The sequence below is a fragment of the Lentinus tigrinus genome (assembly GCF_003813185.1).
Source record: "Lentinus tigrinus ALCF2SS1-7 unplaced genomic scaffold L226scaffold_9, whole genome shotgun sequence".
Classification (NCBI taxonomy): Eukaryota; Fungi; Basidiomycota; class Agaricomycetes; order Polyporales; family Polyporaceae; genus Lentinus; species Lentinus tigrinus.
In genome coordinates, this window is record NW_027137918.1 from 1259238 (window position 1) to 1283513 (window position 24276).

At 54.8% G+C, this 24276-nt stretch overlaps 11 protein-coding genes across 11 annotated transcripts; 5 read left to right on the plus strand and 6 right to left on the minus strand.

The window, feature by feature from the left end:
• Positions 1-149: 149 nt before the first annotated feature.
• Positions 150-2157, minus strand: L226DRAFT_570375 (uncharacterized protein; the record flags this gene model as incomplete). Its single annotated transcript, XM_067684428.1, has 15 exons — positions 150-377; positions 445-542; positions 603-610; positions 672-834; positions 892-914; positions 970-1100; positions 1154-1164; positions 1221-1250; positions 1316-1378; positions 1453-1536; positions 1594-1691; positions 1763-1828; positions 1878-1894; positions 1950-2002; positions 2055-2157. The coding sequence occupies 15 exons, from the start codon at positions 2155-2157 to the stop codon at positions 150-152; spliced, it is 1176 nt and encodes a 391-aa protein (XP_067536761.1).
• A 1121-nt stretch (positions 2158-3278) lies between these two features.
• Positions 3279-5342, minus strand: L226DRAFT_612409 (uncharacterized protein). Its single transcript, XM_067686386.1, has 9 exons — positions 5183-5342; positions 5089-5117; positions 4988-5037; positions 4872-4930; positions 4454-4821; positions 4280-4399; positions 3749-4222; positions 3602-3685; positions 3279-3549 (listed from the first exon to the last, which is right to left on the minus strand). The coding sequence occupies exons 1-9, from the start codon at positions 5199-5201 to the stop codon at positions 3526-3528; spliced, it is 1227 nt and encodes a 408-aa protein (XP_067536762.1). The 5' UTR covers positions 5202-5342; the 3' UTR covers positions 3279-3525.
• A 725-nt stretch (positions 5343-6067) lies between these two features.
• Positions 6068-8025, plus strand: L226DRAFT_570377 (uncharacterized protein; the record flags this gene model as incomplete). The annotated part of the gene is made up of 11 exons (XM_067684429.1): positions 6068-6170; positions 6221-6273; positions 6330-6346; positions 6409-6474; positions 6844-6926; positions 6981-7010; positions 7069-7198; positions 7267-7289; positions 7342-7486; positions 7591-7735; positions 7795-8025. The coding sequence occupies 11 exons, from the start codon at positions 6068-6070 to the stop codon at positions 8023-8025; spliced, it is 1026 nt and encodes a 341-aa protein (XP_067536763.1).
• A 130-nt stretch (positions 8026-8155) lies between these two features.
• On the minus strand, positions 8156-10783 carry L226DRAFT_522554 (alpha/beta-hydrolase; the record flags this gene model as incomplete). The annotated part of the gene is made up of 11 exons (XM_067678767.1): positions 8156-9048; positions 9110-9456; positions 9508-9578; positions 9641-9754; positions 9808-9900; positions 9956-9987; positions 10043-10078; positions 10148-10244; positions 10301-10337; positions 10392-10596; positions 10645-10783. The coding sequence occupies 11 exons, from the start codon at positions 10781-10783 to the stop codon at positions 8156-8158; spliced, it is 2064 nt and encodes a 687-aa protein (XP_067536764.1).
• Positions 10784-10859: 76 nt separating this feature from the next.
• L226DRAFT_534247 (uncharacterized protein) lies at positions 10860-11308 on the minus strand. Its single transcript, XM_067680624.1, has one exon. The coding sequence runs from the start codon at positions 11177-11179 to the stop codon at positions 10982-10984; it is 198 nt and encodes a 65-aa protein (XP_067536765.1). The 5' UTR covers positions 11180-11308; the 3' UTR covers positions 10860-10981.
• A 295-nt stretch (positions 11309-11603) lies between these two features.
• L226DRAFT_461455 (uncharacterized protein) lies at positions 11604-12948 on the plus strand (the record flags this gene model as incomplete). The annotated part of the gene is made up of 3 exons (XM_067675649.1): positions 11604-11772; positions 11830-12197; positions 12259-12948. 3 exons carry the CDS (start codon positions 11604-11606, stop codon positions 12946-12948), a joined length of 1227 nt encoding a protein of 408 aa, XP_067536766.1.
• A 671-nt stretch (positions 12949-13619) lies between these two features.
• Positions 13620-15592, plus strand: L226DRAFT_545288 (alpha/beta-hydrolase; the record flags this gene model as incomplete). Its single annotated transcript, XM_067682336.1, has 7 exons — positions 13620-13920; positions 13974-14057; positions 14119-14516; positions 14565-14692; positions 14751-14861; positions 14916-15230; positions 15301-15592. The coding sequence occupies 7 exons, from the start codon at positions 13620-13622 to the stop codon at positions 15590-15592; spliced, it is 1629 nt and encodes a 542-aa protein (XP_067536767.1).
• A 212-nt stretch (positions 15593-15804) lies between these two features.
• On the minus strand, positions 15805-17233 carry L226DRAFT_461588 (TPT-domain-containing protein; the record flags this gene model as incomplete). Its single annotated transcript, XM_067675663.1, has 4 exons — positions 15805-15980; positions 16045-16466; positions 16530-16657; positions 16712-17233. The coding sequence occupies 4 exons, from the start codon at positions 17231-17233 to the stop codon at positions 15805-15807; spliced, it is 1248 nt and encodes a 415-aa protein (XP_067536768.1).
• A 518-nt stretch (positions 17234-17751) lies between these two features.
• Positions 17752-20412, plus strand: L226DRAFT_612414 (uncharacterized protein). The gene is made up of 6 exons (XM_067686387.1): positions 17752-18243; positions 18310-18438; positions 18485-18598; positions 18742-19889; positions 19948-19980; positions 20038-20412. The coding sequence occupies exons 1-6, from the start codon at positions 17809-17811 to the stop codon at positions 20186-20188; spliced, it is 2010 nt and encodes a 669-aa protein (XP_067536769.1). The 5' UTR covers positions 17752-17808; the 3' UTR covers positions 20189-20412.
• A 694-nt stretch (positions 20413-21106) lies between these two features.
• Positions 21107-22734, plus strand: L226DRAFT_545290 (uncharacterized protein; the record flags this gene model as incomplete). The annotated part of the gene is made up of 5 exons (XM_067682337.1): positions 21107-21336; positions 21401-21510; positions 21567-21662; positions 21714-21794; positions 21845-22734. The coding sequence occupies 5 exons, from the start codon at positions 21107-21109 to the stop codon at positions 22732-22734; spliced, it is 1407 nt and encodes a 468-aa protein (XP_067536770.1).
• L226DRAFT_400307 (uncharacterized protein) lies at positions 22674-23766 on the minus strand. Its single transcript, XM_067674561.1, has one exon. The coding sequence runs from the start codon at positions 23550-23552 to the stop codon at positions 22971-22973; it is 582 nt and encodes a 193-aa protein (XP_067536771.1). The 5' UTR covers positions 23553-23766; the 3' UTR covers positions 22674-22970.
• Positions 23767-24276: the final 510 nt, after the last annotated feature.

Genomic DNA, 24276 nt, shown 5'->3' on the forward strand with positions numbered 1-24276 from the left:
GATCTCTCAAAGGGTTCATTACCATAATCTAAGTCTTGTCGAGTAGTGGAATTTAGAGGAGGGTAGCAATTGTTTAAAAGCTCGGTGAATGTCCGGCGACCCTGCGCGGCGTTCTGATAGTAAGTAGTCAACACGCCCGCACTACTTATCTACACCAGTGCCACGTGTCCACAACTCTCCTCCGCCGGTGCAGCAGTGGAACTCCCCTCCTCCTTCATCTCAATCCAGACTTCTGCCGTCCCCGTCGCCCCCGACTCAGACGCGCCGCTAGCCTCAGCAGTTGGGTGCTCAAACCGAATCGTAGTCTTCAGCGACCTGGTCCTGTCATCATGATCGCCACCAATGAATCCGCGTAGGTTGAGCAGGAGGCGCGAAGACTACAAGGGGGAAGGTTGATAGTCGGGTTAATGATCCTACACGATTCGGGACGACCGTCACGCTCACAGCAACAGAGGACACAGCGATTGTCCACGCGACACCCATGCCTTCAAGGGCTCGGCCTTCCATGCGTATGGAGAGCGCCATGTTCAGGGCGTTCACGACTACGACAGAACGGTGAGATCATATGTTGGGGTCAAATGGGTTCTCGTGCTCAAACTTACAGAAAATCCTGTCCATGCGCGGAGCAGCCATCAGTATAAGCAGGGAGGACAAGTTGGGAAAGGACGCACATCGCAAAGTATATGACCCCATCCCTGAGCAGAAGATAGAGCAAGGGACTGAAGTGACGCAGCTCGAACCACTTCGCGAGCGGGTTGCCTTGCACGTTAGAAAGCTCCATTCTGAAGCTCTCGCTCGTGATGAACTTGTACAGCATGAGCGTGAAGAAGATCGCTGCAATGTGTGGTTTGTTCAAGACGATTCAAGAAATATTCCGCATATGATACCCACTCGCGACGCTGCAGTTCACGATCCTGCGGTAACAACGAGATTAGTCTGTGACGCATGAGGAGACTGGTCTAGACATACCATGCACCGAGAGTGTTCCGGAGGGGCACACTTGCTAAGGTATAGCATCCGGGGAGAGCGCGAGGGAACCAAGACGGCCGGGGCATGATGGAGATAGTCCGAGCCTCGATGGTGCCCACAGTGACCGACGACTGTCGGAAGGTCAGAAGCATACTCACTGTCAGGACATGTCGCAGATACTAACCGTAAGTTCCGCTAAATAGGCCGGTGTCAGGCATGATGATATAGCCGATGGATATGAAGACCCTCACCGATGAAACCAAACGCTATGAGGGCCAGGACTATCCAACGCATCAGGATGTGTTGTCAGCATGGTTGGCTTCGGCCCATGGTCGACAGGCCACACCTTTCTTGTTCCTTCTGTACGAGGCCCAAAGACGTAGGACGAACATGCCTTCGCCAAAGAGGACTGCGACGGCCGTGGTTGCGCCACTAAGGAAGCCAATGAGGCGGTGCTAGACTGAACTGAGACGCACGACTCACAACGCTTCATACCACGGCCAATGACGACAGCTGCGATTCTGTTGTGACACCATAGAGTGAGGAAACCGAGTAGGTGACTCACATCTACAGTATGTGGTAGATTAATTGAGTGCGTGAGCGACTACGTAAGGGAATACGTACCCCAAAAGGTGGGGAAGAACTTGAGTTGACTAGATGTCGGGTCATCCATCGCGTCGTATACTGCCAGATGACGGGGAAGCGTACCAAGAAAGTATAGTCTGGTCGGTTAGAAGTGAGCGGCCGCGCAATCACCGAAATGGGCGGTATCGAACAAATGCCTGGTACTCACAGAGAAGCTGCCAAGCCATAATAACGCACGGCAAAGTACATCACCTTAGGAAGCGACCATTTCGCTCTGCAAGGGCGTAAGTGAAAGTCGAGGGAGACCGGTGCGAGGAGCATACTTCCAAACCAGGTCGACCTATGGACATCGACCGGTGAGCAATCCCAAAAGGCATCGACAGCTACCCACTCACCTCCTCAGCGAAGGTGAGGCAAATGTCGTACGCAATCCAAGTGGAGGCAGCACCTTGAAAACACCAGTCAGTCCACCTGGCTGACACGGTACTGAGCACGCTCACCTGCAGCCAGATTCACCGCGAAAGTGTCCTCGACCACTTGATAGAAAAGACGAATCGCGTCCGTAATAGAGAGTCCTGGAGGCAGCAAGTCGGTCAGCGACATGGTGGTTCAAGTCGGGCTCCACTGTATCGCCGTGACACGTACAACGGCCTTATACCTAAGCAGTCATCCGGATGTAGCAAAGCGATGTTCATACATAAGGACGCTCCCGCACTGAAGGCTCTCCAACCGCCCGTTGTCCTCGGGGAAGGCACACCCGAGTCCGCATACGCTCAAAGACTCCCTCGCACTAGAGACGCCTAGACGTCGAACTGTCTGCCGTGGGAGGGGTCGTAACCTCGACAAGATGAGCGATACGACGATCCTCTGATCCTCTATTCTCGGTCCTTCGCCTTCTGTGTCGTTCAGAGTTCGTACACGAGACCTCGACAGATGTCACGTCAGCGAGGACGTGAGGAGGGACCTAGACGTAGCTAGTACACGGCGCTCACCACGCGTAACAGTATGTACATTGTGGTGTAGACGTTCTCCGCTAACGCCACAAAGCAGGCGCGCGCGCTGCGCGCCAGCTTGTCGGCGGATGTAGCGGAAGTGTTCTCCAGTCATCGTCATCGCATTCGGCCTGATGGCGAGACGACGGCGGGTGCACCCACGGCGGGCCGCGGCGCAGCGTTCAACCATACGTTGAGGAAGTGCATGTCTCAACTCTGGTTCGACTGGGTCGTGGGGGAGACGAAGCTTGGAGCGTGGAATCGCGAGCCCATATCCGAGTCATCGCGATGCAGAGCAGCAGTCTGTGAGCATAAGCCGGCACGCGAGCCATATGAACCGTTAATATCGGTGGGAACGCAGATCAGGGGATAGAGCTCACCTCCCTGCCACCAGGAGACTGCTAGAGGCCCCCGGGGAACTGCGCCATTGGGATCCATCGACTTCGCAGCTGGTGGTGTTGGAGATGAGACATGGATCTAGCGTCGAGCGGTCGGACCCTCCTGACTACGACAAGACAAAGCTGTGTATTGTGTTACGGCTGGAAGGAAATCATGCCCATCTCCCTGTCACGTTATAGGGCAACACTGACACACGGCCGTGCTTCTCGGGATCCGTACTTAGCCATCATGCGAACGGGGCACTTGCTCCGCTATAGACAAGCCGGGATGTAACTTCAACGTTCACCTCGGACGATTGGTCAAGCTTCAAGCTTCGAACGCGACGGAAAGAGTACAGAAGGACCAATTGTGTCATTGCATGCTTGCGATAGCGATCGAGAACGTGGTGAAGGTGTTCCTGCGAAGCAATGCCTCCAGGCTACAAGGAACATAACTCAAGAGCACGTACAGCATGGGCGGAAACACATGACAAGTATAACGGACATACGTGAGTAGCAACCATTCATTGAATCGCTGACGGATGAATGAGTCGCAACATCAACAGATAAGCGAAAAAAGAATACGAGAACCGATCCCGTAATCACGCAAGGCCGAATTGTCTCCTCTAATGCATACAGTGAGCACAAACGCAAACCAAACAGAACGCACGGACATACCAATTGCATGATCTGCTCCCTCTCCTTGAGCGGCAACGAGTTCAGCTGCTCCGGCGTCAGCTGCAGCACTTGCATCAACATATTCTGTACGATCCCAATCCCATGCCATCAGCATCACCACATCCCGGATTGCAGGAGCATACGTACCCTCTGAGCCTCGTCGAATCCAGGCATGGAACCCGCAGGCGGTGGCGCCACAGCCTGAGGAGGCGGAACCTGCATCTGAGGTGGGGGAGCTTGCATTTGAGGCGGAGGCACATGCATGGGCTGGCTGGGCATCGGAGGGGGCGGCGCCTGTTGTGGGTGCGGCGGGACTGCCTGGGGCTGCGGTTGCTGCGGCGGAGGACGATAGTAGGGTGGCGGCATTTGTGGGGGAGGCTGACCGTACATGTTCGCGGGAGGAATGGGAGGCGTCGGATGATGGACAGGCGTATGCGACGGTGGGGGGATAGCTGGTTGGTACATTGAGGGCTGGGGCTGGTTCAGTGGTGGCACTGGTGCAGAAAGATAGGGCGGTGGCGCGGGTTGGGTTTGGAGTACTGATGTTGGGACTGAAGCCGGTACAGGTGCAGACGTGGGGGCGGCTGGAGGGACTGTGACACCGGCGGCAGCAAGCATGCGCTAAAGGAAACGTTGAGTCAATCCTAAGAAGGGGGAAGATGCCACATTGCTACGTACATTGAGAACCCCAGAGTCGACGATCTTGTTGAGCAGCAACGCCTGGAACAATGCATACCCTAACTGTGGATGGGCGACCAGCAATGCACGAGCATGTTCAGGATGCGTGATGACGAATGCCTGCGAGCACATCATGAGTTGCCACGGCTCATGCACGGAACGAGGAAGACGCACCTTCATCTGCGCCAGTACTTCGAGAATCTGGCTGGGGTCCGACGTCGCCAACACATTGGTGATAGCATCTGACGCGTTCGTCCCCGGAGGCAGTGCCACACCCTTCGGAAGGTTCGCGAGGAACGAGTTGGAGTCATCTCTCCGACCATGTCGGTCGTAGTCTCTGTCGCGGTCGTGGCTAGAGCGCTCACGTTCATTGCGTTCGCGCCATTGGGCGCGGGTCTCGCTGCCGCCGTCGACAATCTCGCCACGCACCGTTGTCTTCCCTTCCAGGAAGGGGTCAGAGTCAGCGAGATCAATACGGAGCGGGCGACCACCGATCTCTTGTCCGTTCAGGTTGCGCATGGCAGAGAGGGCGGTCTCATGGTCTGGAGTATGTCTGAGAAGAAGTCGCAATTGCTCGGATATAATGGCGCACCTGCGAACTCGCAAAACCCATAGCCCTTCGGTTTCCCTGTCTCTCTGTCGTACACTAATCTGCGAGGAAGATGTTTGTCGCGCTGCATATGGGAGTATGGATGGAGGACCACGCACCTCAGACCAACCACTTGGCCGACGCTGCTGAAGACGTCGCCCAGTTGATCCTGCCATTGTCTCGTTTAGCACCAGCGCGCACACGAACAAAGGTTACTCACTTCCGCCATGTTATAGGGAACATTTCCTACTGCAAAATGCCGGTTGCGTTTGTTCACCAAGATGGGTGGGTAATGGAAACGCAAAAGAACGTACCAAAGACGACTTTGCTCATCTCGTTCACTCAACGTCTTCACTACGTCTTTTCCCACTGAATGCTTTGTGGTGTCGCAACTGACTTTCCAACGCAGACGATGGATCGAAAGAAATGGTTAGACGAAGTTGCAAATCGGTTGGAGGTTCAGGTTACAGGTAGACTGAGGCCAACGCTGTCGAACAGCATAGGCGCCGGAGTATCGGCATACGCCGGGCCTCAGGGACTCCTTGAATCAACCTGAAAAGTTACCTTGCGATTGACCACCCAGCCTCCAACAACCAGCTACCAACTCAACACATGCGCAGCTTTTAGCGAAGCTCGTGAGACATCGGACGCAATTGACTTCGTATCATCTCTTTGAGCTCTACCAACGAAATGTTTGTAGGTCGACCTGAATATAAGTTCGAACTTTCAGGCGACTTCTCACCCCGTTTTCGTTGTGCGTTCGTGCAAGAACTGTCCATTTTACCGAACATAGAGACGTGTGAACTGACACAGATATCATAGGAATAAAACTCCGAGTCACAAGCTGGTTTCTGGCTTCTGGGGAGGATAGTCGTTCCTTCAAGACAGGAAGAGCAAGCCATTTGTGATCTTCTCGAGTTACCACAGCCCCTGGCTCGTCGCGATATGCTGTGTGCGGCAGGCCCAGTACCCATGAGCTGTCTACGAACACCTTCTTCTTGGACTATTGTGGCATAGTTCCTTGTTCGCAAGGGTTCCTGCGGGATGGCCGCGTTCTCTCCGAGAATGACGGGTATGATACAACGCGAGGTATTCCTGGTACCGTGTCTCGCATCTGTATGCGAGTTCTCAGCACACAAACACCGACACGTATAAGAAATTCTATAGAACTGCAATGTTCACCAGGGACCACTCTGACGATGTCTCTGTCCTCTTTACTGCCCCCAGGTGTGTCCATCCCCCAAGCCATCCAGCTTTTCTACCAGGCCATCCAAGATACGACAGCGGTAAACTATGCTTCCGGTAGTGTATGCTCTCTTACGATGCTGCCAACTGCCTGAACCTTCTTGCAGCTGCGGCAACAACTTGGATCGCGTATGATATCTGCTTGACCTTCGCCGATGAGGTGAGTTATCCGCATAGTCTTTCGACATTCAACGCTCATGCAAGTGACTTGATCAGGTCGAACTGATCTGGAAGTGAGATACACGACGTGTGCATCATGATTTATGGTAGGGCTTACCGCCTCCTCCCTACTCAGAGCGAAGTGGTCTATTCCGAAGGTCCTCTACTTCGGCGTCAGATATTACAGCTTGCTTGCATTTATGTGAGGCTTTTCGTCAAGGGTTCGATTTTCTTCTAATATCTTGGTCAGACTTATGCTCAGCGGTGAGGCGGACTATGCTCCTGCTTAATGATGCATTGAACTGAAGGCTCGCGGAACTCAGTGAATACGAGCAGCTCGCCTCCATTTGCAGTACGTACCCTGTTGCATCGCGATTGACGATGTTGACTGACTGACAACATCTATGCATTGCTCACTAGTTGTAAGTACTATGCGCGCGTGCATCCAGGCTCGAATACGGCTCAGATCAAGGGTCTAGATGTCGTGGTTGGGTGTGGTTCGAGAGCCTGTAAGTGCTTACATCATCGCTACGCTATGACACCGCACCACAACTCTTACGGCCTCGCGTAGCGGCTCTAGTATCCTCATATACCTCGCCGCGGAAGGGATGTTCGCACTACGGCTATGGGCATTCTACAAAAGTAATAAGAAAGGTATGCATCCGAAACCTTCTCAACTTGTGTGTCTGATGCATAACCGCATACTAGTCCTCTCCCTCATTGTCCTGTGTTTTGGAGGTACGCCATGGGGTTCGTTGAGTGGAGCTGTGCTGATACACTGACCGTGTCTATGAAGTCCAGGTCGTTGAGTCAATCGTGATCGCTATTCTCCATGCGCGTCAGATCGTAGCTATGCCTCGTCCGGCGGGGTTTCCGCTTCCAGGGTGCTTCACATTTGTGGACGTGCCGCTTAAGGGCACACTCCCGTCATGGCATGTATACCTTCCCCTCTGTCGCTCGATGCAGGTGTGCTCACAAAGACCCGATTTCGCAGGATCATCGGTTGCACCGTGATCAGTAGGTACTTCCGGGCCTTCCGGCATGTAAGGCTCACAGGGTGTCCTTCTAGCCATCTACTTTGCTCTCCTGCTCTACAAATTGTTAACGAGCGAGGGCATCAAGCTCCAGAGGCTCTCGAACGAATGTAACGAGCTCCCGCGGTTCAGCCGGCTTCCCTACCTTCTTATCCGCGACGGGATTGTACACTTGGCAATGTACGTTGTTCATCGTGTCAGCTCGTGTGCCTTTGATCTGCGCAGTTCGATCATGACTCCATCCACCCATCAGGCTATTTTGTGAGTGAATCAATGTCCGTCAGGTCTTCCATCACATCTCTCATCCTTGTTACATCGTCCCAACTCAAAGTTGCCAACGCCGTGAACCTCGTGCTCTCCCAGAGGGCGAACGGCAGGGCGCTCGAAGCCATGGGGGTGTCCTGGGTCATCGCCGCCCCCTCTGTTGCGGTAAGCACCTATCCAATGCAGCATTGTATGTTTTTGGCTCACCTCAATTGACAACCCAGTCCTCTCGGCTCCTCCTCAATTTGCGTGGATTCATCGGCAGCAAAGACGGGGGGACTACGTCCGAGAAGACGGCGGTTATCATGTTTGGGCAGCCGCCGCCGTTCAGAAGGGTTGGTCCGGTCGATGACGAAGATGACGAAGATGAGCAAACGGAGATAGAGTTGTGCGTTGTGGGGTTCGAGCATGGTGGTATTGAGGAGGAAGTCCGCGGTGCGGGAGCTAAGGTTTGATTATGACACGCTGAGTTCACCTTCACACCTTCACGCCTTCACGCCTATCACTCGATCTCTATGCGACTCTTCGAGACTGAACGATGCTGCTTATATATGTGTATAGTGTCCGAGAACGTAGTACCATGCGCTACACTAGTAAACCCATCCCCAACAAGACAGCAATGAAGATGATAGGCACGTCCATTGCAGATCGAGCACTGCTGTTTGGGTTCCCCGTGCTGGAAGGGGCGGCGCTAGAGGGCGATGTAGGTACAGTCGAATTTGACACGATGGAGCTCATACTCGCACTCGATAAGGTCACAGCATCCAGCGTCGCCGTTGCAATGAAGCTTTCCCAAGCCGCGATTGTCGCACTCGGAATCGTCGATGTCCCCTCGGTCTTGGCGGAGCCATAGAATATCTCGTTACCACCGGGCATGAAGTCCTCAGCGAGAGTCTTGTTCTCCCCGCCTACGACCTCTCCGGTGCTCGAGTTCACGACCGTCCCGTTCTGGTTCGAGCCCAGCACGAACTCGCGCAGGAATACGAGCGCCTGTGCGGGCTTCCACTGTGGGACGAGGTGGCCCGCGCCCGTGAACAGGACGTAGGTGAGCCCGCGCTCCTGGTGCACGATCCCGGCGGCGTTCCCGTCGTCGTCGAACCACGGCGTCGCGGGTTTCCGCGAGAAGCCCTGCACGCCGCCGAAGGTGAAGTTCTGGATGACGACCTCGGTACCGCGGTGCTGGACCTGCGCGTCGTCATTGCCGGAATAGAATATGAAGGAGATGTTGCGCTCGGACGCGTTGGCAAAGAGCGGGGTGAGGAAAGCGACGGGCTCTACGGAGGGGTCGCCGTGCTCGTTTCCGATGCTTTTGTTGTAGACGGAGCCGAAGGGGTAGTTGAAGCTGCTGCTCCAGTTCTTGGACGTGGGCGCGTGTAGGGCGGCGCGTACGTCTAGACTGTTGAGGAAAGGTCCGGCATCCATGGAAGGCTCGGGGTGGGTCGCGTCAGGAACATCATAGACATCGAAGCCACCATTCGCTACGAGGCAGTATATGAATCGTCAGTATACCACCATGATGCCATGTAGGGAGGTGCTTACACCACGGAAATGTGAAGTTCACGGCATAGTCGCGCATTTCGTCGAAGATGTCACAGCCGTACCACGGATCAATCGTTCCGTTTGGACGTCCAGAAATATCCCGCTTCCACTGCAGCCTCTCCAAGTCCCTGCGCTCATGGTAGTCCGCTCTCTTCATTGCAGACTTCGTTCCCGCGCACACGGAGTATGCACTCGCGATGGCCTCTCTCCACGAAGACACCGCTGCCACGCTTGTTTCCGCAGCTACCAGAAACTGCGCACGGAGACCTTGGGTAAGATTGAGCGTAGGGAAGTTCCCTCCCGTCTGAGGATAGGTGAGGTTCAGGTCAAAGCCGCAAAGATGGTGCCTGACGATTTGTGAGGAGATGTGGAGGCGCAGAGCAAATTTCCTCACTTACTGCTCGCGGAAGTAGTTGAAGACGTCTTGATCGTACCCAATAATAGCAGGGTACGTCTCGAGGATGTTGAGCTGAATCGCAACACCACCACATTGTACAAATGATACTCGAATAGATCAAAAATGGCGCTTACCACGGGGAGGTGTCGGATAGTCGCAAATGATCCCAGGGAACCATCGCCTATAGCGATCTTCTTCAGGTTGACCGGCGGCTTAGATTGAGCGAATAGATGCTTAACGATGTAAGGCTATGGCGAGGGTGTCAAAGAATGCACTGATAGGCAAAAAAAAACATGCGTACGATATACGTTCCAGCATAACTCTCTCCAGTGATGTAAAGCGGTCGTGTCGCGAGGCTCGGAAAGACACTGACGAGGTTCTTGAGGAACGCGATCTATAGACAACCTGTTGAACGTCTAGCATTATCTAAGGCTCAGATAACTACGCACGAAGTCCTCTCCCATTTGGTCTTCATCGGCAACTAATACGAGTTGGTTTTGTGAGCTGGCAGTACAGAAGATGGCAATTTGACGTACTATAGCCCTTTGAATCTGAGGTTGAGAAACCAGTACCTGCAGACGAACAATTCAGGTCAGACCAATCATGATTCTCCGAATGCTTCCCTGGCAAGTACCACTTACCAACAGGTTGGTCAATCCAGATCGTATCCGCGAGGGTGTTCCAGCTGTATGGATTCAACACCCAGGACCCATTGGTCAAGACATGGATTGGGCCATTCTGTCAACCAGAAAGTCAATGGTCGTGTCATGCGGAAGGGCTCTTACAACGCGTACCTCTGTTGATAAGCCGAGCATGCCGGACGATCCCGGGCTATGGATGAGGACTTGAACAGGAAGGTTCATGACAAATTGTTGACAGTCTTACCCTCCTTGCAACCATATGATCCATGGCTGGCTGTTGTTCGCATGGGCCGGAGCTGTAAGAGACCCATTTGCTCCTTGGCGCTCAAAACCCCAGAAGAAGAGCGTGTCGTTGGGATGCCCCGTCCGGTTCACGGGTATGTTACCCGCGAAGCTACGAGGCAACGCGAGTCCTGTCAGATTCGGGAGGGGATATGGGACTTCGTAGTCTGGATCAACCATCAGCATGGATCAGTTCCGATGAGGAGATGACGCACATTGTTGCCATGCCACGCTCAGTGGTCCCTTGGGCTGACCGGGCCATACGTGAGGGAACGAGTTGGGTGGCGTCAATTGCCCATTCGCGGAAAGGATGACCAAAAGCAAGAGGATGACTGTCGCGAGCATGGCCGCCATATCGCCCAGACAGTCCTTGGGATAAGCAGCGAGCTGTCGGCATTATATAGCTGCACGTCTTGACCCTCGCCGCCCTGTCGTTATCAGAGGTCCTGGAGGCGTAATCGTTAACGGCATTGGATGGCTGCTACTGCCAGTGATTCTGATGACGGGCTTCCGGTCACGTTGGTCATAGAGACCTCGTGCAGACAGCGAAGCTTACGCATTGAGGCAGTCGACGTGAATCGGATGTTGTAGAAGCCACCTCTTCACCGCACAGGACCGTGCCGTCGTTCCGCTCGGCGCGTGTACGTCTTCAGCGCGTTGTAGAGGAGCGGGCGAGCCATCTTGCGCAGAAACCGTTGCAGTCGAAAAACCGCGGAGCGTCTGGGATGAAGTGGTGCGGGATAGAAACATCGTCAGTTAACACACTTCCTCAAAAAAGACAGTACTGGAGGAATCCGAGTCGCAATCCGGGGTCAAACAAGCTCGAGTGAACGCCGCACATATGAGCAGCAGAAAATCATGAGTTTGCCAGTGGCAGTATGCTGTACACGCTGAAAGGTTGCAAGGATAGATTCGGAGGTCTGATGCAGTACCGGCAGTGGTTCAAACGTACAAGCACAAGTCCGACTTGGACAAGCTCGAGCCGCTCAAGCTTTTCAAGGCAAGTGGCAGTGCTCGGCTCCAACGAAGCTTTTCTCCCGGCCCTCTACCTCCTCCACCTCTCCTCGCGTCTACCTCCCATTTACGTCGTAATTACGTCGCAAACTTCGGGCTGAAACCTAACGCGTATCTTTTTGAGCGTACTGATGAGATCGAATATACAAGTAACACAGAGATGCAGCCTGAACAGCTCGACCTGACTGTTCAGTACTACAGGCCGGAGGACACGGGTGCGACGCCATCCTCAACCCAAGACATCCTGAACAACGCAGAGCGCTTGGTATTTTCTGTAACAAAAGACGTGAGATGGTACAACCCACCGAGCTCGAATAGTCTGTCTTTCGGTGGGTATATCCCATCATTTCATGATGTGTGTTGCAATGTCTCATCATAGCCAGCAGCGATTGGTGCGAACTGCTACCAGTGGGACAGGGAGACACCAACGTCGGAGAAGAACACAGGTGTCCATGGCGATAGAACAATAACAGAATGGGAAGAAGACGTGGCAGTTAAGGATGACGAACTATGGGCGCTTCCCGACCTGGAAGAGTTCGATCATAGCCGCCTTCATCGTCTCCTTGATCTGCAACCACCTCCACCTGCTCTGTGCGACGATTCCTCAGCTAGAAAATTGTGTTCTCCGGTACCAACCCCTAGAAACATGGCAGTCTGCCGAAAGCGCTCTCCAGAGCAGGACGCTCCACTCACCTCGCAGACTTGCAAGCGTCCTAAAATCGACGAATCTTCTCTTCGTGATATTATTCCTGAGGTCAGTACAGTTATCACATTGGGGCTACCAGTGTGTTGATATACACCGCCTCGTCCTCTAGCCCCATTTCTTCCCTTCTCGTGCAACCACCGACGACCCGGGCTACCAACTGCCTTTACTGAAGCTGCAGTACGCTCCAATACCACCTCATACACTTGCGTCCGCGATGGACTACATACAAGACCCGTATGCAAGGCTGGCATGGATAATCCCCGTTCGCGGGCGCCTCCAGTGGGATGGAGCGACGGCCGCGTCAGTACTCGCGTGCAGTCATGACCCAAGCGCACCTGTCTCTGACGGTCAACTTCCGTCCATCAACTCAGACTCATCAGGGACGGAGCTGATATGGACACGAGATTCGCTCAATGACTTGTGGAACGTCGTGAAGACCCTGCGCGAGGGCGGACGGTTCGGCCCTCTCTCGCTCTCCTTCCACGTCGCGATGCCGGCAGCCTTGGCAAGCTCCATGGAGCAGTATTCTTACGTTGGCTCGCACAAACAGGCCAGCACCTCGATCTCAATTTCGTTGTCCAGCAGTCTGTCTATATACGAGCCTCAGACGCAGCACAACCGCTTGCCCTTACGCGCTATCGACTACATCAAGGTATATCATGACGCCAAATACACGATGAACTTGCGCACAGTCCTGAGAGCGTGGTCGTACGAGAAGGCTGGACAGAAGATCCGTTTGCTGAAGGAGGCGAAGCTGGTACTCGTTGATGAGCTTTCACGGGGGCTTGTGATATGTTAGTACCGGTACGTCTCTAGAATATATCTTCCGTTTACTTGGGCCCCCATGGGACATCGTACATTCCGTAGGTCACAACCACTCGTCAGTCTATGCTGCCATTCTGTCGAAGACTTCGATACAACCTCAAACCTGACGCGAGCCGGCATGCGTGATCTTCCACGGCCAGTCACGACCACATGTTGATGTTACCTCGAATCACGCCTTCAGGTGACTGAGCGCCTCGGCCCGACGACGTCTGGTGAGTCCGAGCCATTCTTTCCAACTTTATCCTCACATCCTCAAGTCTGCGCGCAGCGTCAAAATCTCCCGGAAGACTCGTGCGGCAAGTCAACTTTTCGGACTTCGGGCGGTCATGTTGTTGCAGCCTAACCGACGAAGGGACCGGAGAGCCGTCTCAACCATCTTTACGCCAACGACGCGGTACGCTGCAGGTCAGCCTTGGTCTGATGATCCACGGTTTCCCCGCTTCTCTAACCGCTTGTGACCTGTCATATGGCGCCAGCAGTCTTCGCCGCCGTCATTGCGGCCGCCATCACATTACATTACGCATCCGACCAGATTATTTCCATGGAAGCATGTACGTGAAGTTCGCGTTAGCAAACATATATGAAGCCCGGCTCAATCCTGAACGATGTTTGCGTCACCCAGGTCTCCCTGACACGCTGAACGTCATGTTGTCGACACGACTTCTGCCGCTCTTCGTTGCTTGCTCTGGGTGCCTGGGCCTTGCTACGGCTGCGAGCGACTCCGCCCCCAACATCGTCGATCTTGGATACGTGAAGTACAGAGGTAACCTGACTTACCCGGACACCGTCGCCTACCTTGGTGTTCCGTACGCCGAACCTCCAGTGGGGGAACGCCGCTGGAGGAAGCCCTTGGCACTCAACACTTCTCGCATCGCTAGCGAGGCAGGAGGCAAGGTCGTCAACGCGACAGAGTACGCGGACTTCTGCATTCAAGGAAGCACTGGCAGTAAGTCCTTTGCGTCATTCGCTCATATATAGAATGCTTACAAAATCTTACAGGCGGTGATGCCGGTGGTGCAGGAAGTGAGGATTGCCTGAACCTCGACATTTACGCCCCTGCTGGCGCAAAGAAGGGTGACAAGTGTGAGTACATTCCTGGTGCGGACCCGATGAAGGACGCACACTGACTCCGCGCATGATGCAGTGCCTGTACTCGTCTACATTCATGGTGGCGGCTACGTGTATGGCAATCCCGCGAACTGGCCATTCAATCACTGGATTCACCAGTCTCCGAACGTCGTCATCGCATCCGTCTACTATCGTCTCGACTCGATTGGGTTCCTCACTACGCCTGAGATGGCAACGCAAAATCTCGGAGATATGAACGCAGGCTTCTACGACCAAGTCCAAGCTCTGACGTGGGTCCAGCAACATATCTCCGCCTTCGGCGGCGATCCCTCAAAGGTCACGATCAACGGGCAGAGTGCAGGAGGCTCATCTGTCGAGCTCCATCTGGTCGCGCATGAGAGCAAGGGGTTGTTCTCGGGCGCCATTGCTCAGAGCGTATTCCGCACGCCTTTGCCGTCGCCAAACCAACAAAAGGTTGGTTCGCTCGTCCTCGTATGACTACGTTGCTTTAGCTTTTAACAGCCTATGTTCGACTACTACGCTGAGCAAGCCGGGTGCGGCTCAGGTTCTGCCGCTGTGAAGATGGCATGTCTTCGCAAGGCGGACGTGAGCGCTCTCTCGCGTGCTCAAGATTCCGTCATGTACAACTTGTGAGGCTTGTTCCTAACGTACGCAGTGGATAGTACTGATGCGTGGGGTGGGTCGTAGCACCGGGCCATACGCCTCTTTCCACCCGGTCATGGACAACAAGCTCTTCACGGAGTACCCCTCAATTTCCATCATGAAAGGAAACTTCGCCGACGTACCCGTCATCGTTGGGTTGGTAGCTTCTAACCCCTCTTGGTTGCATACCGTCTCACCTCTTTGACACAGCTCAACGTCCAACGAGACCCTCTCAGGTGGTTCCAACATAACTGAAGCGCTCAAGGCTTACTTCCCCGAGCTCACCCAGACCGACCTCGAGCAATACCTAAAGGTCTACCCCGCCAGTGACTTCGATTCGGACGCACAACGCTTCCAGGTGGCTACGGGAGAGTCCGACGTCATCTGCGGTCGTCATATCATCGGCCTCGCTGCAGCGAGAAAGAACAAAGCCTTCACTTATCGCTACAATCAGCCGGTGAACAACGCGACTTCGGTGTACCACTCGTCTGAAAACTGGATGATGTTTATGGGTACTTCGACTGGGTATGTGTTCCAGCCTCTCAGCCTCGGTCCGTATTCCGACACGCCGTTTCTCATTCATGATGACCAATAGGTTCAACGGAACGACGACGTTCGAGCCGCAGACTGACCTCGACCATGCGTTTGCGGAGGAGCTCATCGCATACTGGCTCTCCTTCGTCCGCACCGGCGATCCGAACACGTTCAAACTCGACCGGTCACCCGTCTGGCCCGAGTACACCGCTAAGGGGCAGCAGCGCATAGCCCTCCAGGAGCCGAAGACGAACGACCTCACGATCAGTGGAAGCAACGCTGAACAAGAACCGGCGCTCGAGAGCAGTCGGTGCGACTTCGTGGCGAGCAAGTCGCAGAGGCAGCAGGCTTGAGTAGCAATCGAGGATGATGATGTGTTTCAACAGTGGCTTGTCTGTTGATGAACATTGCTCTAGTGGTTAGTGATGTAATTGATACAAATGTGGGTATGAAGGTAGTCCATGGGTATGCTAGAAGTGTCCGCCCTACCAAAGTGCGCAGGGCTAGTGTGAGCTAAGATAGAGTTTCGAAATGTCCATGGAGAAGCAAGGGAAAACGATGGGTTCTACTGGGATCCTGCGTTCTTCTCCGCCCTCCTCGCCGCCTTCTCCCCGTGCTCGATCCAGGCGTACCACGCGCCCCCCGCGATGGTGATCATGATTCCGGCCGCGTTCGCAGCGGTGATGGTGAGGTTAAAGATCGCGACCGCCAGCAGGATCGTTAGGACTTGCTTGATGTTAGCTAACGAACAGTTAATGAGCAATTCACGGCAAACTGTGTCACTTTGCTTTGGGGAGATGCTCACCGGCAACGGTCATGTTCAAGGCCCCGACCTTCCCGTTGGCTGTGAAGCTCACCACGTTGAGGCCGAACGCGATGCAACCGTTCCCGAGCAAGAGCAGGAAATACCACCAGCCCGATAGCGTTGCGCCGCTGTGAATCACTACTGTGCGCATGCGGGAGAGCTCTCCCGAGTAGTATGCGTATGCGGCGCACTGGATGAATGCGAGCGGGGACATGCGAGTGAGGAGGTCAAGAGGGTGGAGGTTGAGGCGCGGCGGGACGAACAGCCGTGCGAGGAATGATGGGGAAGATGGGGATTGGGAAGTAGAGGCGGAGGTGGAAGATTGCAGGATGTTGGTGTAGATCGTTTTCAGCGCGGCGAGGAACGTGCCGAACAGAGTGAGGAGTAAGCCGAGCGGCGTGAAGTAATAATCACCATACGTTCTGCACGCGAAGTCAGTACCCAATCATGCAATCATGAGAGGACGTTCAGCGCGTCGGACGTACGCAAGAATCACACCTAGCATCACCGGCACTAAAGTGAACATTTTCGCGTTGTTGAAACGGGTGCCGAATAGAGACAATGAAATGAGAGTGGTGAAAATAGGTGTGGCAGCGCGTACAACTTGGTGGAACTATACGTATACGATGAGCAGGAGGAAATGAGGGGATGATAGGGGGGTACTCACGGGAATGGTCACCAGCTGCAACGACAAATTGCTGACAGCAATGTTGACTGCGAAAAGAACGCTGTAGGCAGCCAAAACAACGTAGCTCTTGAAGTTGAGCTGTGCGGGTGTATAGACGTTTCGTTGCCGTAGGATATACCCGCCAATACTTCCGAACAAAGCGTGGACTGCAGTTAGTGTGTAAGGGTACGGGAAGCGCACTAGCACACTCTTGTTGTAAAGCGTCAGACCGAGGTTGAACGCGAAGTACAGCGATAGCCATGAGACCTGTGAGTCCGCCAGGCGTCGTCTAGGGATGATTTTCTTCTGCGTTCTCCTCGCAGCCAAATTGCTCTTGGAGGCCACTAGAGCACTAGGGGCAACGAACGGCAATGAAGGAGACGGAAACCCGCTGTCTCGGGCGAGAGGTGACTGCGAAAGGAGGAATGCAGGCGTGCTGGCTACATCTCGAGCGAAATTCGGGCGTTGTCTCGGCGACGAGCCAATTCCTGGCTGGCTCCGCGTAAAGTCCCTCCAAGCCATGTCCGGCGCCGAGTTAGGAGGTTGGAGGTTGGCGACCTCTGCGAGATCGCGTGTCCGCATGCTGGGTCCAAAGAGTCCTCCGCCTTGTGCCCAGGGCGCATCCCACTTGGCTGCGATGTTCGATAGTACAGGGGTCAACCTGGCTGATGTAGTGTAGGTTGGGATGTCGAAGTAACCAGACGAGCCCGCGACGCCAAGCTCCGCCGGGGAGGTCGGGCTGAGATATGGCGACCTCATTGTTGTCTAGACCGTGGGGGATGTCAAGCGAGTCGAGGACGACAGCAGCCGCGATGAGGACGGTGCGCTGCGAGGTCTTGCGAGGTTGCACCAGCGGTTGCACCTGGCAGTGGGTTGCACACTTGATCTTATCAGCTCGGGTAGTTCAAACTGAATTGAATCTCAGCACCTTATCAATCCAAGCTCAAGTTGAGCTCCGATGGCATTGACTACTTACGTCAGCAGGCTCCGCCACTGCTTTTGGTCTTCCGCGTCGGCCACTGCGAGCGTCCAAGCAGCATTTCCCCGCTAACCACCACCCACCCACCTCCTCATCCCGTATATCGTTTCTGGCACACATGTCTTCTCCGGCTGGAACCCTGGGGCCAGCACCAACTGCCAACGCAACAGTGAATACAAGAAAGCGCGTCTTGACAGACTCTGAAGACACCGAGGAGCGGGACTCGAAGAGGGTCAGGTCGCAGGACGACCAGATAGAACTGGGCAAACGGAAGGATACGAAGGGAAAGGACAAGGAGAAGAAGAAGAAGCGAAAGAAGAGGCGCAAGGTACCTGTCATCCAGGCAAACTCTTCCGACGCAGAAACCCCCGCTCCCGTGCACAACGCGAAATCTTCGCGTGTCCGTTCACGCTCTATCCTCAGCGCTGGCCCTAGTACGAACAATACAGCACCACAGATGAAGGTAGAAGAGCCAGAAGCGCGTCCTCCATCTGCTGGCCCGTCACGAGTTGCAGCCGCCCCTCAGCCAAAGGACGAGAGCATTGGCATTACGGTATGTCCTATGCACCCCAGCACTCGTATGTTCACTCCTAGGGTTTTGTTGCTTATGAAAACGCAGGTACCGCAAGGTTCAATGGAAGACAAGGATCGAGCCACCGAAGACAACGCAGTGGCATACGCCTCCGCGGCGCCAGTTGCTCGTGCACCTTCTGTTCCAATTGTGAAGGACGAGGCTTCGAATACTACAGTATGGACATCGTCATCTTATCAGTCTAACGTTGACATTGCTACAGATCCTATCTTGTGCAGTCAAAGGGAAAGCTCGGGCTACGTCGGCTGATGCAGAGACGTCGAGTACACAAGTTCAGATTACGGAATTGCAGGGGCAGATTTCTGTCAAGAACAAGGTGAGTACCATTATACCGTGTGGGAGTATGGTTGCCGAGCTCGCTGGGAATGGCTTTGTCCCTTGATTTGCGCTCGGATTCTCTACAAACCCTTCATCCTGCATGATGTACGCAAGGACATATACTGACCTTGAGTTTGGCAGCTCGTTACGGATCATGAAGGGCTTGTATCGACTTTGCAACAATCATTGTCATGCCAGATATGCCTCGACCTGATGCACAGACCCTTTGCGCTGTCGCCCTGTGGTCACTCGGCTTGCCACCAGTGCCTTGTGAACTGGTTCAAGGCCCCTCCGGCCGACGTTCCAGCAAACCAGGTGCTCCCTGTATGGCTTCGCAAGAAGACATGTCCGCATTGTCGGGCAGTGGTCAAGGACCGTCCTATCGAGATTTGGGCAATCAAGGAGATGGTAGCAAACTTGGTCAAGAGCGGACTCGCCCAAGGATTCTACAGTCCTGCCGAAGAAGCTGCCAACGACGCTATCAATGTGGATCCTTGGACAGGGATCTTCCGACCCGAACGAGGAGATGGACCGTACGCTCATGGTGCTCCCGTGGCGCACCTCATGGGTCAGCACGACGACGAGGACGGTGTGTATCGCTGCATCGATTGCTTCCACGAGATCATGGACGGGGTGTGCTCGGACTGCGGACGCGTGTACCCTGGGCATGATCCGGATCTCGAATTCGGTTCAGACTACGACGACGACGACAGCGTGCATGATCCCTGGCGAGACGAAGCCCAGGCAGTATGGGCGGGGGACAACCAGCTTGCGTTCTTCGATATCATGCCACATCCGTTCTTCCCCCTCCAGCACCTCAACCCTTTCCAGGACGACGACTCGGTCGATTGGGATGCGGGCGGAGATACAGAGATCGAGTCAGACGGCGAGGCCGCCCAAGGCAACTGGCGGCGGCGCCTCCCAGAAGTCGCGCATATCGACGAGCTTGATAATGAGGAGGGCGCAGATGAAGACGGATACGAGAGTAGCTTCATCGACGATGGCGACGCCGGCCCCGTGCGCCGCAACTCTGGCTCGCCGGCTCGCGGTGACAGGGAGGCAACGATTGAGCTGTCCGATGACGAAGATGAGGACGAAGTGCAATTCATCGGCCGCAGGCGTGGTCCTGCGCGCGGACGAGGCCCGATCATCATCGAGTCTGACGAAGAGGAAGATGTTGATGTCGGAGGAGGCGGCGCTGGTCACGATTTCGGGCACGGAAGTGACGAAGAACACAATCACAGGTTGATGAGCGATCGCGAACACACCGAGTACGGCTCGGACGAGGAGTGAGCATGGACTCCACTCCAGCTGATTCTATCTACTGACCTTCGTTTGTTTGAGCAGAGATCTCGCTGGAGAAGTGGCCGCGCGTGAATAGTGAGTTGTTGCTGCTCGTCAATTGTCGGTGCGTATGCTGACATGCCCACTCTGCAGCGCGCTGTATGGAGACGACGGCTCGGTGCCCCGTCGCGACTACGCCGCACACCCTTACGGCGACGAATTCGTTGATGACGATGACGGCATGTCTTACCGTGGTTCAGAGTATTCGGATGAGGAAGATCTCGCACACCCTTATGCTTATTGATCACACAGTGGTCGGTCACCGTGCATCCGTCCGTGTTGTTGCTTTCGCTTTCTACTGTAGCATAGATTCCGACTCCATGTCCGTATGTCCAGAGCAGTAAGTACAGGTAGGTACACTCGTTTCAAGATGTAATTGCGCCGTTGCTCGGATGCATGATATGTATGCCATATACCGGGATAATCAATGCTTCAGTTGTAGTCAGGAAATAGCATCGCTTCAAAGCCTGTCGGTTACTTCGGTACAATAGCACTAACACGGCGGGCAGGTGCCCAGAGTTAGCCACGAGAAATTGCTAGGGAAGTTTCGACTAATTTCACCTTACCTGTAGCTTTTCCCCGTATTCTTGCCCACTCAAAGGGTTGCCTATCCGATGATGATCACAAGATCATGGAGCCTCGAGGAGGTCTCATTACAAAGAGTCCTTTTTTGAAGGAGAAAAGGCTGCCAGCAGGTAGCATCTCCGTTGTTCGAGACGTTGACTCGAGTTAGGTGACCTCAACGGATGCCTGAAATCTTGAAATTGCGGAATATGCTACCTTTCAGCTGTGTAACATCCAGGCTGAAAGGTAACATATTCCGGGTCGCCTTTCTGGACAAAGGAGTGGTAGAATACTACGATCCTTTCAAGTTCTCAATTAGTACCCCAGATATGTTGCCTTTACTGGCCAAGGATAGTATACAAAGAGGTTACCTTTCCTACTCTCGAAAAGCAGGGAAAGATCTCAAGGTAAGGCGAAATCAGTCGAAAATTCTCATGACACTTCTCGTGGCCGGTTCTGGTGCAACGCCCGCCGTGTAACTAATTAGTTGCCGCTTCTTATCGCTACTATTACTAACCCTAGTAGTGGCGCTCCGAGTCTCGAGTCTCGCTCACGTCCTCTCTGCCATCCCATCCTCTACAATCATATTACTGACAGAATGTCTGCGACCGAACCTCCAAAGACCCCCAAGAACAAAGGCAAGGAGAAGGAGAAGAAAGCAAAGTCCACTGGTGGCGGCCAGAAGTCCCAGACCGAACGCCTCAAAACGGTGGTGCGCAGGCTCCCACCAAACCTCCCGGAAGAGATCTTCTGGCAGAGCGTGGCGAAGTGGGTGACAGATGAGACAGTGACGTGGAAGACGTACTACCCGGGGAAGTTCAAGACACGGTGCGTGGTCGTATGGAGGTGTGGTACGGGGAGGACGCTGAGGCTTGGGGCCTGCGCACGATAGGTTGAACAAGGAGAACATCCCGTCGCGCGCATACATTGCATTCAAGGACGAGAAGCTCCTCGCGGAGTTTAGCAAGGAGTACGACGGGCATTTGTTCAGGGATAAGGCCGGTACGTCTGTCGAACATGGATGTCCGGCGAGAGCGAGGACGAATATGTATCTCTAGGGAATGAGTCCATCGCGGTTGTCGAGTTTGCACCATTCCAGAAGGTCCCCAACGAGAAGAAGAAGGCTGACGGCAGGGCCGGGACGATTGAGAAAGGTGTGTGTCTGGCTCTCATGTAGTCTCGCATGTTACTCATTCGTGAGATAGATGAGGATTACATCTCGTTCCTGGAGTCATTGAAGGAGGCGTCGTCGAAACCCTTCGATGCGGATACCCTGGAGACTCTTAGTAAGTGTATCTCGCGTACAATCCTCGAATGCTCGCTCATGTCCATCCAGTTGCTTCGACCCAACCTGCACCTCTTCCCACCACCACGCCTCTCCTCGAAGCTCTCAAAGCCGAGAAATCCGCGCAGAAGGACAAGGAGGCTATCATCCGTAATCATGCTCATTACAAGGACCCTGGTACCCTTGCGTCTCTCTCGAAGAAAGACGACAAGAAGAAAGGTGCCAATGCCGCCAAGGAGAAGTCGGCCGACGCCCAGGGAGGTCCGTCCAAGAAGGGCGGCAAGAAGGCAGCTGCGGCAGCGAAAGCCGGACAGCAGCAGTCTCAGCCCCAAGCCGGCACGAGCAAGGATGCGAAGGCGGCCCCATCGACCCCAAGCAAGGGCGCTGCGAAGCCCCCGAAACCGCAGCGCGAGCGACGAGGCACTACCTCTTCCGCAGCTGGCAAAGGTGCCCCTTCCTCTTCAGGTCCCGCCGCTGCGTCCACGGCGGCACCTACTCCTGCGGATGGTGCATCGGGCGAGCCGTCTCGTCGTCCACGCCCGGTGCTCGGCCTCGCGTCTCGGCAGTTCGAAGCTGCGCTGAGCGGAGCGGGCGTCGAGCGCAAGTCCCGGCGAGAGCGCGAGAAGGAAAGAGAAAGAGACAAGGACGCATCAGGAGCCCCGTCGTCGGACTCGCCCGCCCATGCTCAGAAGGCGACCAAAGAGGAGAAGAGGGAGCGTGCCCCTCGTGGACCTCCTGCACCCCCAACTATCCTCCAGCGCGATGTGCAAGGCGGGCCTGCTCCGCCCAAGATTCTCACGCGCCTGCCTGCGGCGGAGGGATCTGCCCCTTCCCCCGTGAGCGCCACAGCTGGGGAAGGTGGCGATGGTCCTACTGGAGGAGGCCGGGGCCGGGGCAGAGGTCGTGGGCGAGGTCGTGGTAGGGGGGCGGCATCTGGCTGACCGTTGCAATCGTGAAGGTCGACGGCCGTCCGTCAACATCCCGTTGTCTATGGCGCAATATCGTCCGCCGTATCTTCCTCTCATCACGCACGGATACCTCGCGACCTACTCTATCTTCTACCGGTCGCATCCTCCCATTCGTCACGACATTGCCACTGCCCGTCGTTTACGGACTGCATATTCACGCGCACTGATGTACTGGTGCTCCTCGATCACCGATATAGGAGGCAGGACGCTCATGCACGTCTGTTCGGCAGGCTGCTCGCCAGTTGTACCAGGAAATCGTCGCTGAGCTGGATGACGACATCAATCTCCAGTCCGATCCTCTGCAGCGATGTAAGGTCACAGAGCGAACGCAGATACGCTGCGCCCTGTGGGAGAGACCGCAAATACCGTCTTATTCCGCGGTCTTCAATCAGAAGATTCGTGAGGGACCGTTCGTCGCCACGGTAGGCGGCTCTAATGCTTTGGAGTTGAAGTGCTCGGATGGTGGATAGGATAGAGAGGAGGCGGCGTAGGTGCATCCCTCCTATATCCTCATCTGAGTATAGGTGGATCCACACGAACGTGAGGCTCTGTAGAGATGCCGGATTGATAAAGGACAAGAAGGTTCCATCATCAACCGAGCCTAGACCGGTCAAGTGCAGCTTGCGGAGGGAGGAGAATCGCTTCGTGATTTGCGGAACTCGAGTATCGGGGGCAGAGTAGTGGCTGTCCATGCACAGCTCCTCCAACGTCGACAGGGATGCGAGATGGGACATGATTGGGGGTTCGGAAAGGAGCTCGTCTTGCATCCACACCGTCCTAAGGGAATGCATGTTCGGGAAGGCATCTATGATGGACAGTTTGGTGACTTCGTCGGTCTCGAGGTCATCGAAACTCCCATTGTCCTGGATCTATCCGACCAGTGTTAGGTCGGGTCTCGCGTCGTGAACGGCATGTAAGTGGATCCTACGGACCTCATCTCCAAACACCTCCAAGGGGAATCGGACTGTCAGGAGTTGCCGAAGCAAGAGAAGACGCGCATATGCTGGATGCGACCAATGATACTGGAAGACGACATCCGTTAGATTTGGGAATGACCCCCCGTGTTTCCGGTGCAAGTAGCCCTCTAGTGGTTGTAGTACTGAGGGGCCATCAAGGTGACATCTCACAGCGGTGAGATAGGGCAATCGTCTCCCTATGGAACGTATGCGGGGAATGAACTTGCCCAAGCGGTCCCACGTCGCGTCTGTCGCCGTGGAAGTCAAGTACTGGAGCATGATAGGGAGTTCTCAGCGGGCCGCCGATGGTAGACGTCCCTCGTGACCTGCCTCACCAGTGTACGTTCAGATGCCCTGTAGTTCTGGACTTTCCTTGGGATGGACCGGTGAGAGAGAGAGAGGATCGTGAAGTTCAAATTCATGAAAGTCCGAATCGGTGACCTTCAAGAAGATCGGGTTCACCGCCACCACGACGATTCAAATGCTTCAGTCAACTTAACGCTCACTCGGACCTCTGTGCGCTCGCCGCGGGCTGCTCGCGAGTCCTATGTGCATGCGA

Excerpts from the sequence above, each read along its gene's own strand:
- L226DRAFT_400307 (XM_067674561.1), bottom strand. The coding sequence starts at position 23,552 with ATGCATTCCCTTAGGACGGTGTGGATGCAAGACGAGCTCCTTTCCGAA.
- L226DRAFT_534247 (XM_067680624.1), bottom strand. The coding sequence starts at position 11,179 with ATGTTTCTATCCCGCACCACTTCATCCCAGACGCTCCGCGGTTTTTCG.
- L226DRAFT_612414 (XM_067686387.1), top strand. The coding sequence starts at position 17,809 with ATGTCTTCTCCGGCTGGAACCCTGGGGCCAGCACCAACTGCCAACGCA. Across the intron at positions 18,244-18,309 it reads ACGAGAGCATTGGCATTACG|GTACCGCAAGGTTCAATGGA; the intron begins GTATGTCCTATG and ends ATGAAAACGCAG. Across the intron at positions 18,439-18,484 it reads ACGAGGCTTCGAATACTACA|ATCCTATCTTGTGCAGTCAA; the intron begins GTATGGACATCG and ends ACATTGCTACAG.
- L226DRAFT_612409 (XM_067686386.1), bottom strand. Across the intron at positions 4,931-4,987 it reads GGCCAAGTGGTTGGTCTGAG|ATTAGTGTACGACAGAGAGA; the intron begins GTGCGTGGTCCT and ends TCTTCCTCGCAG. Across the intron at positions 4,223-4,279 it reads TCGACTCTGGGGTTCTCAAT|CGCATGCTTGCTGCCGCCGG; the intron begins GTACGTAGCAAT and ends CGTTTCCTTTAG.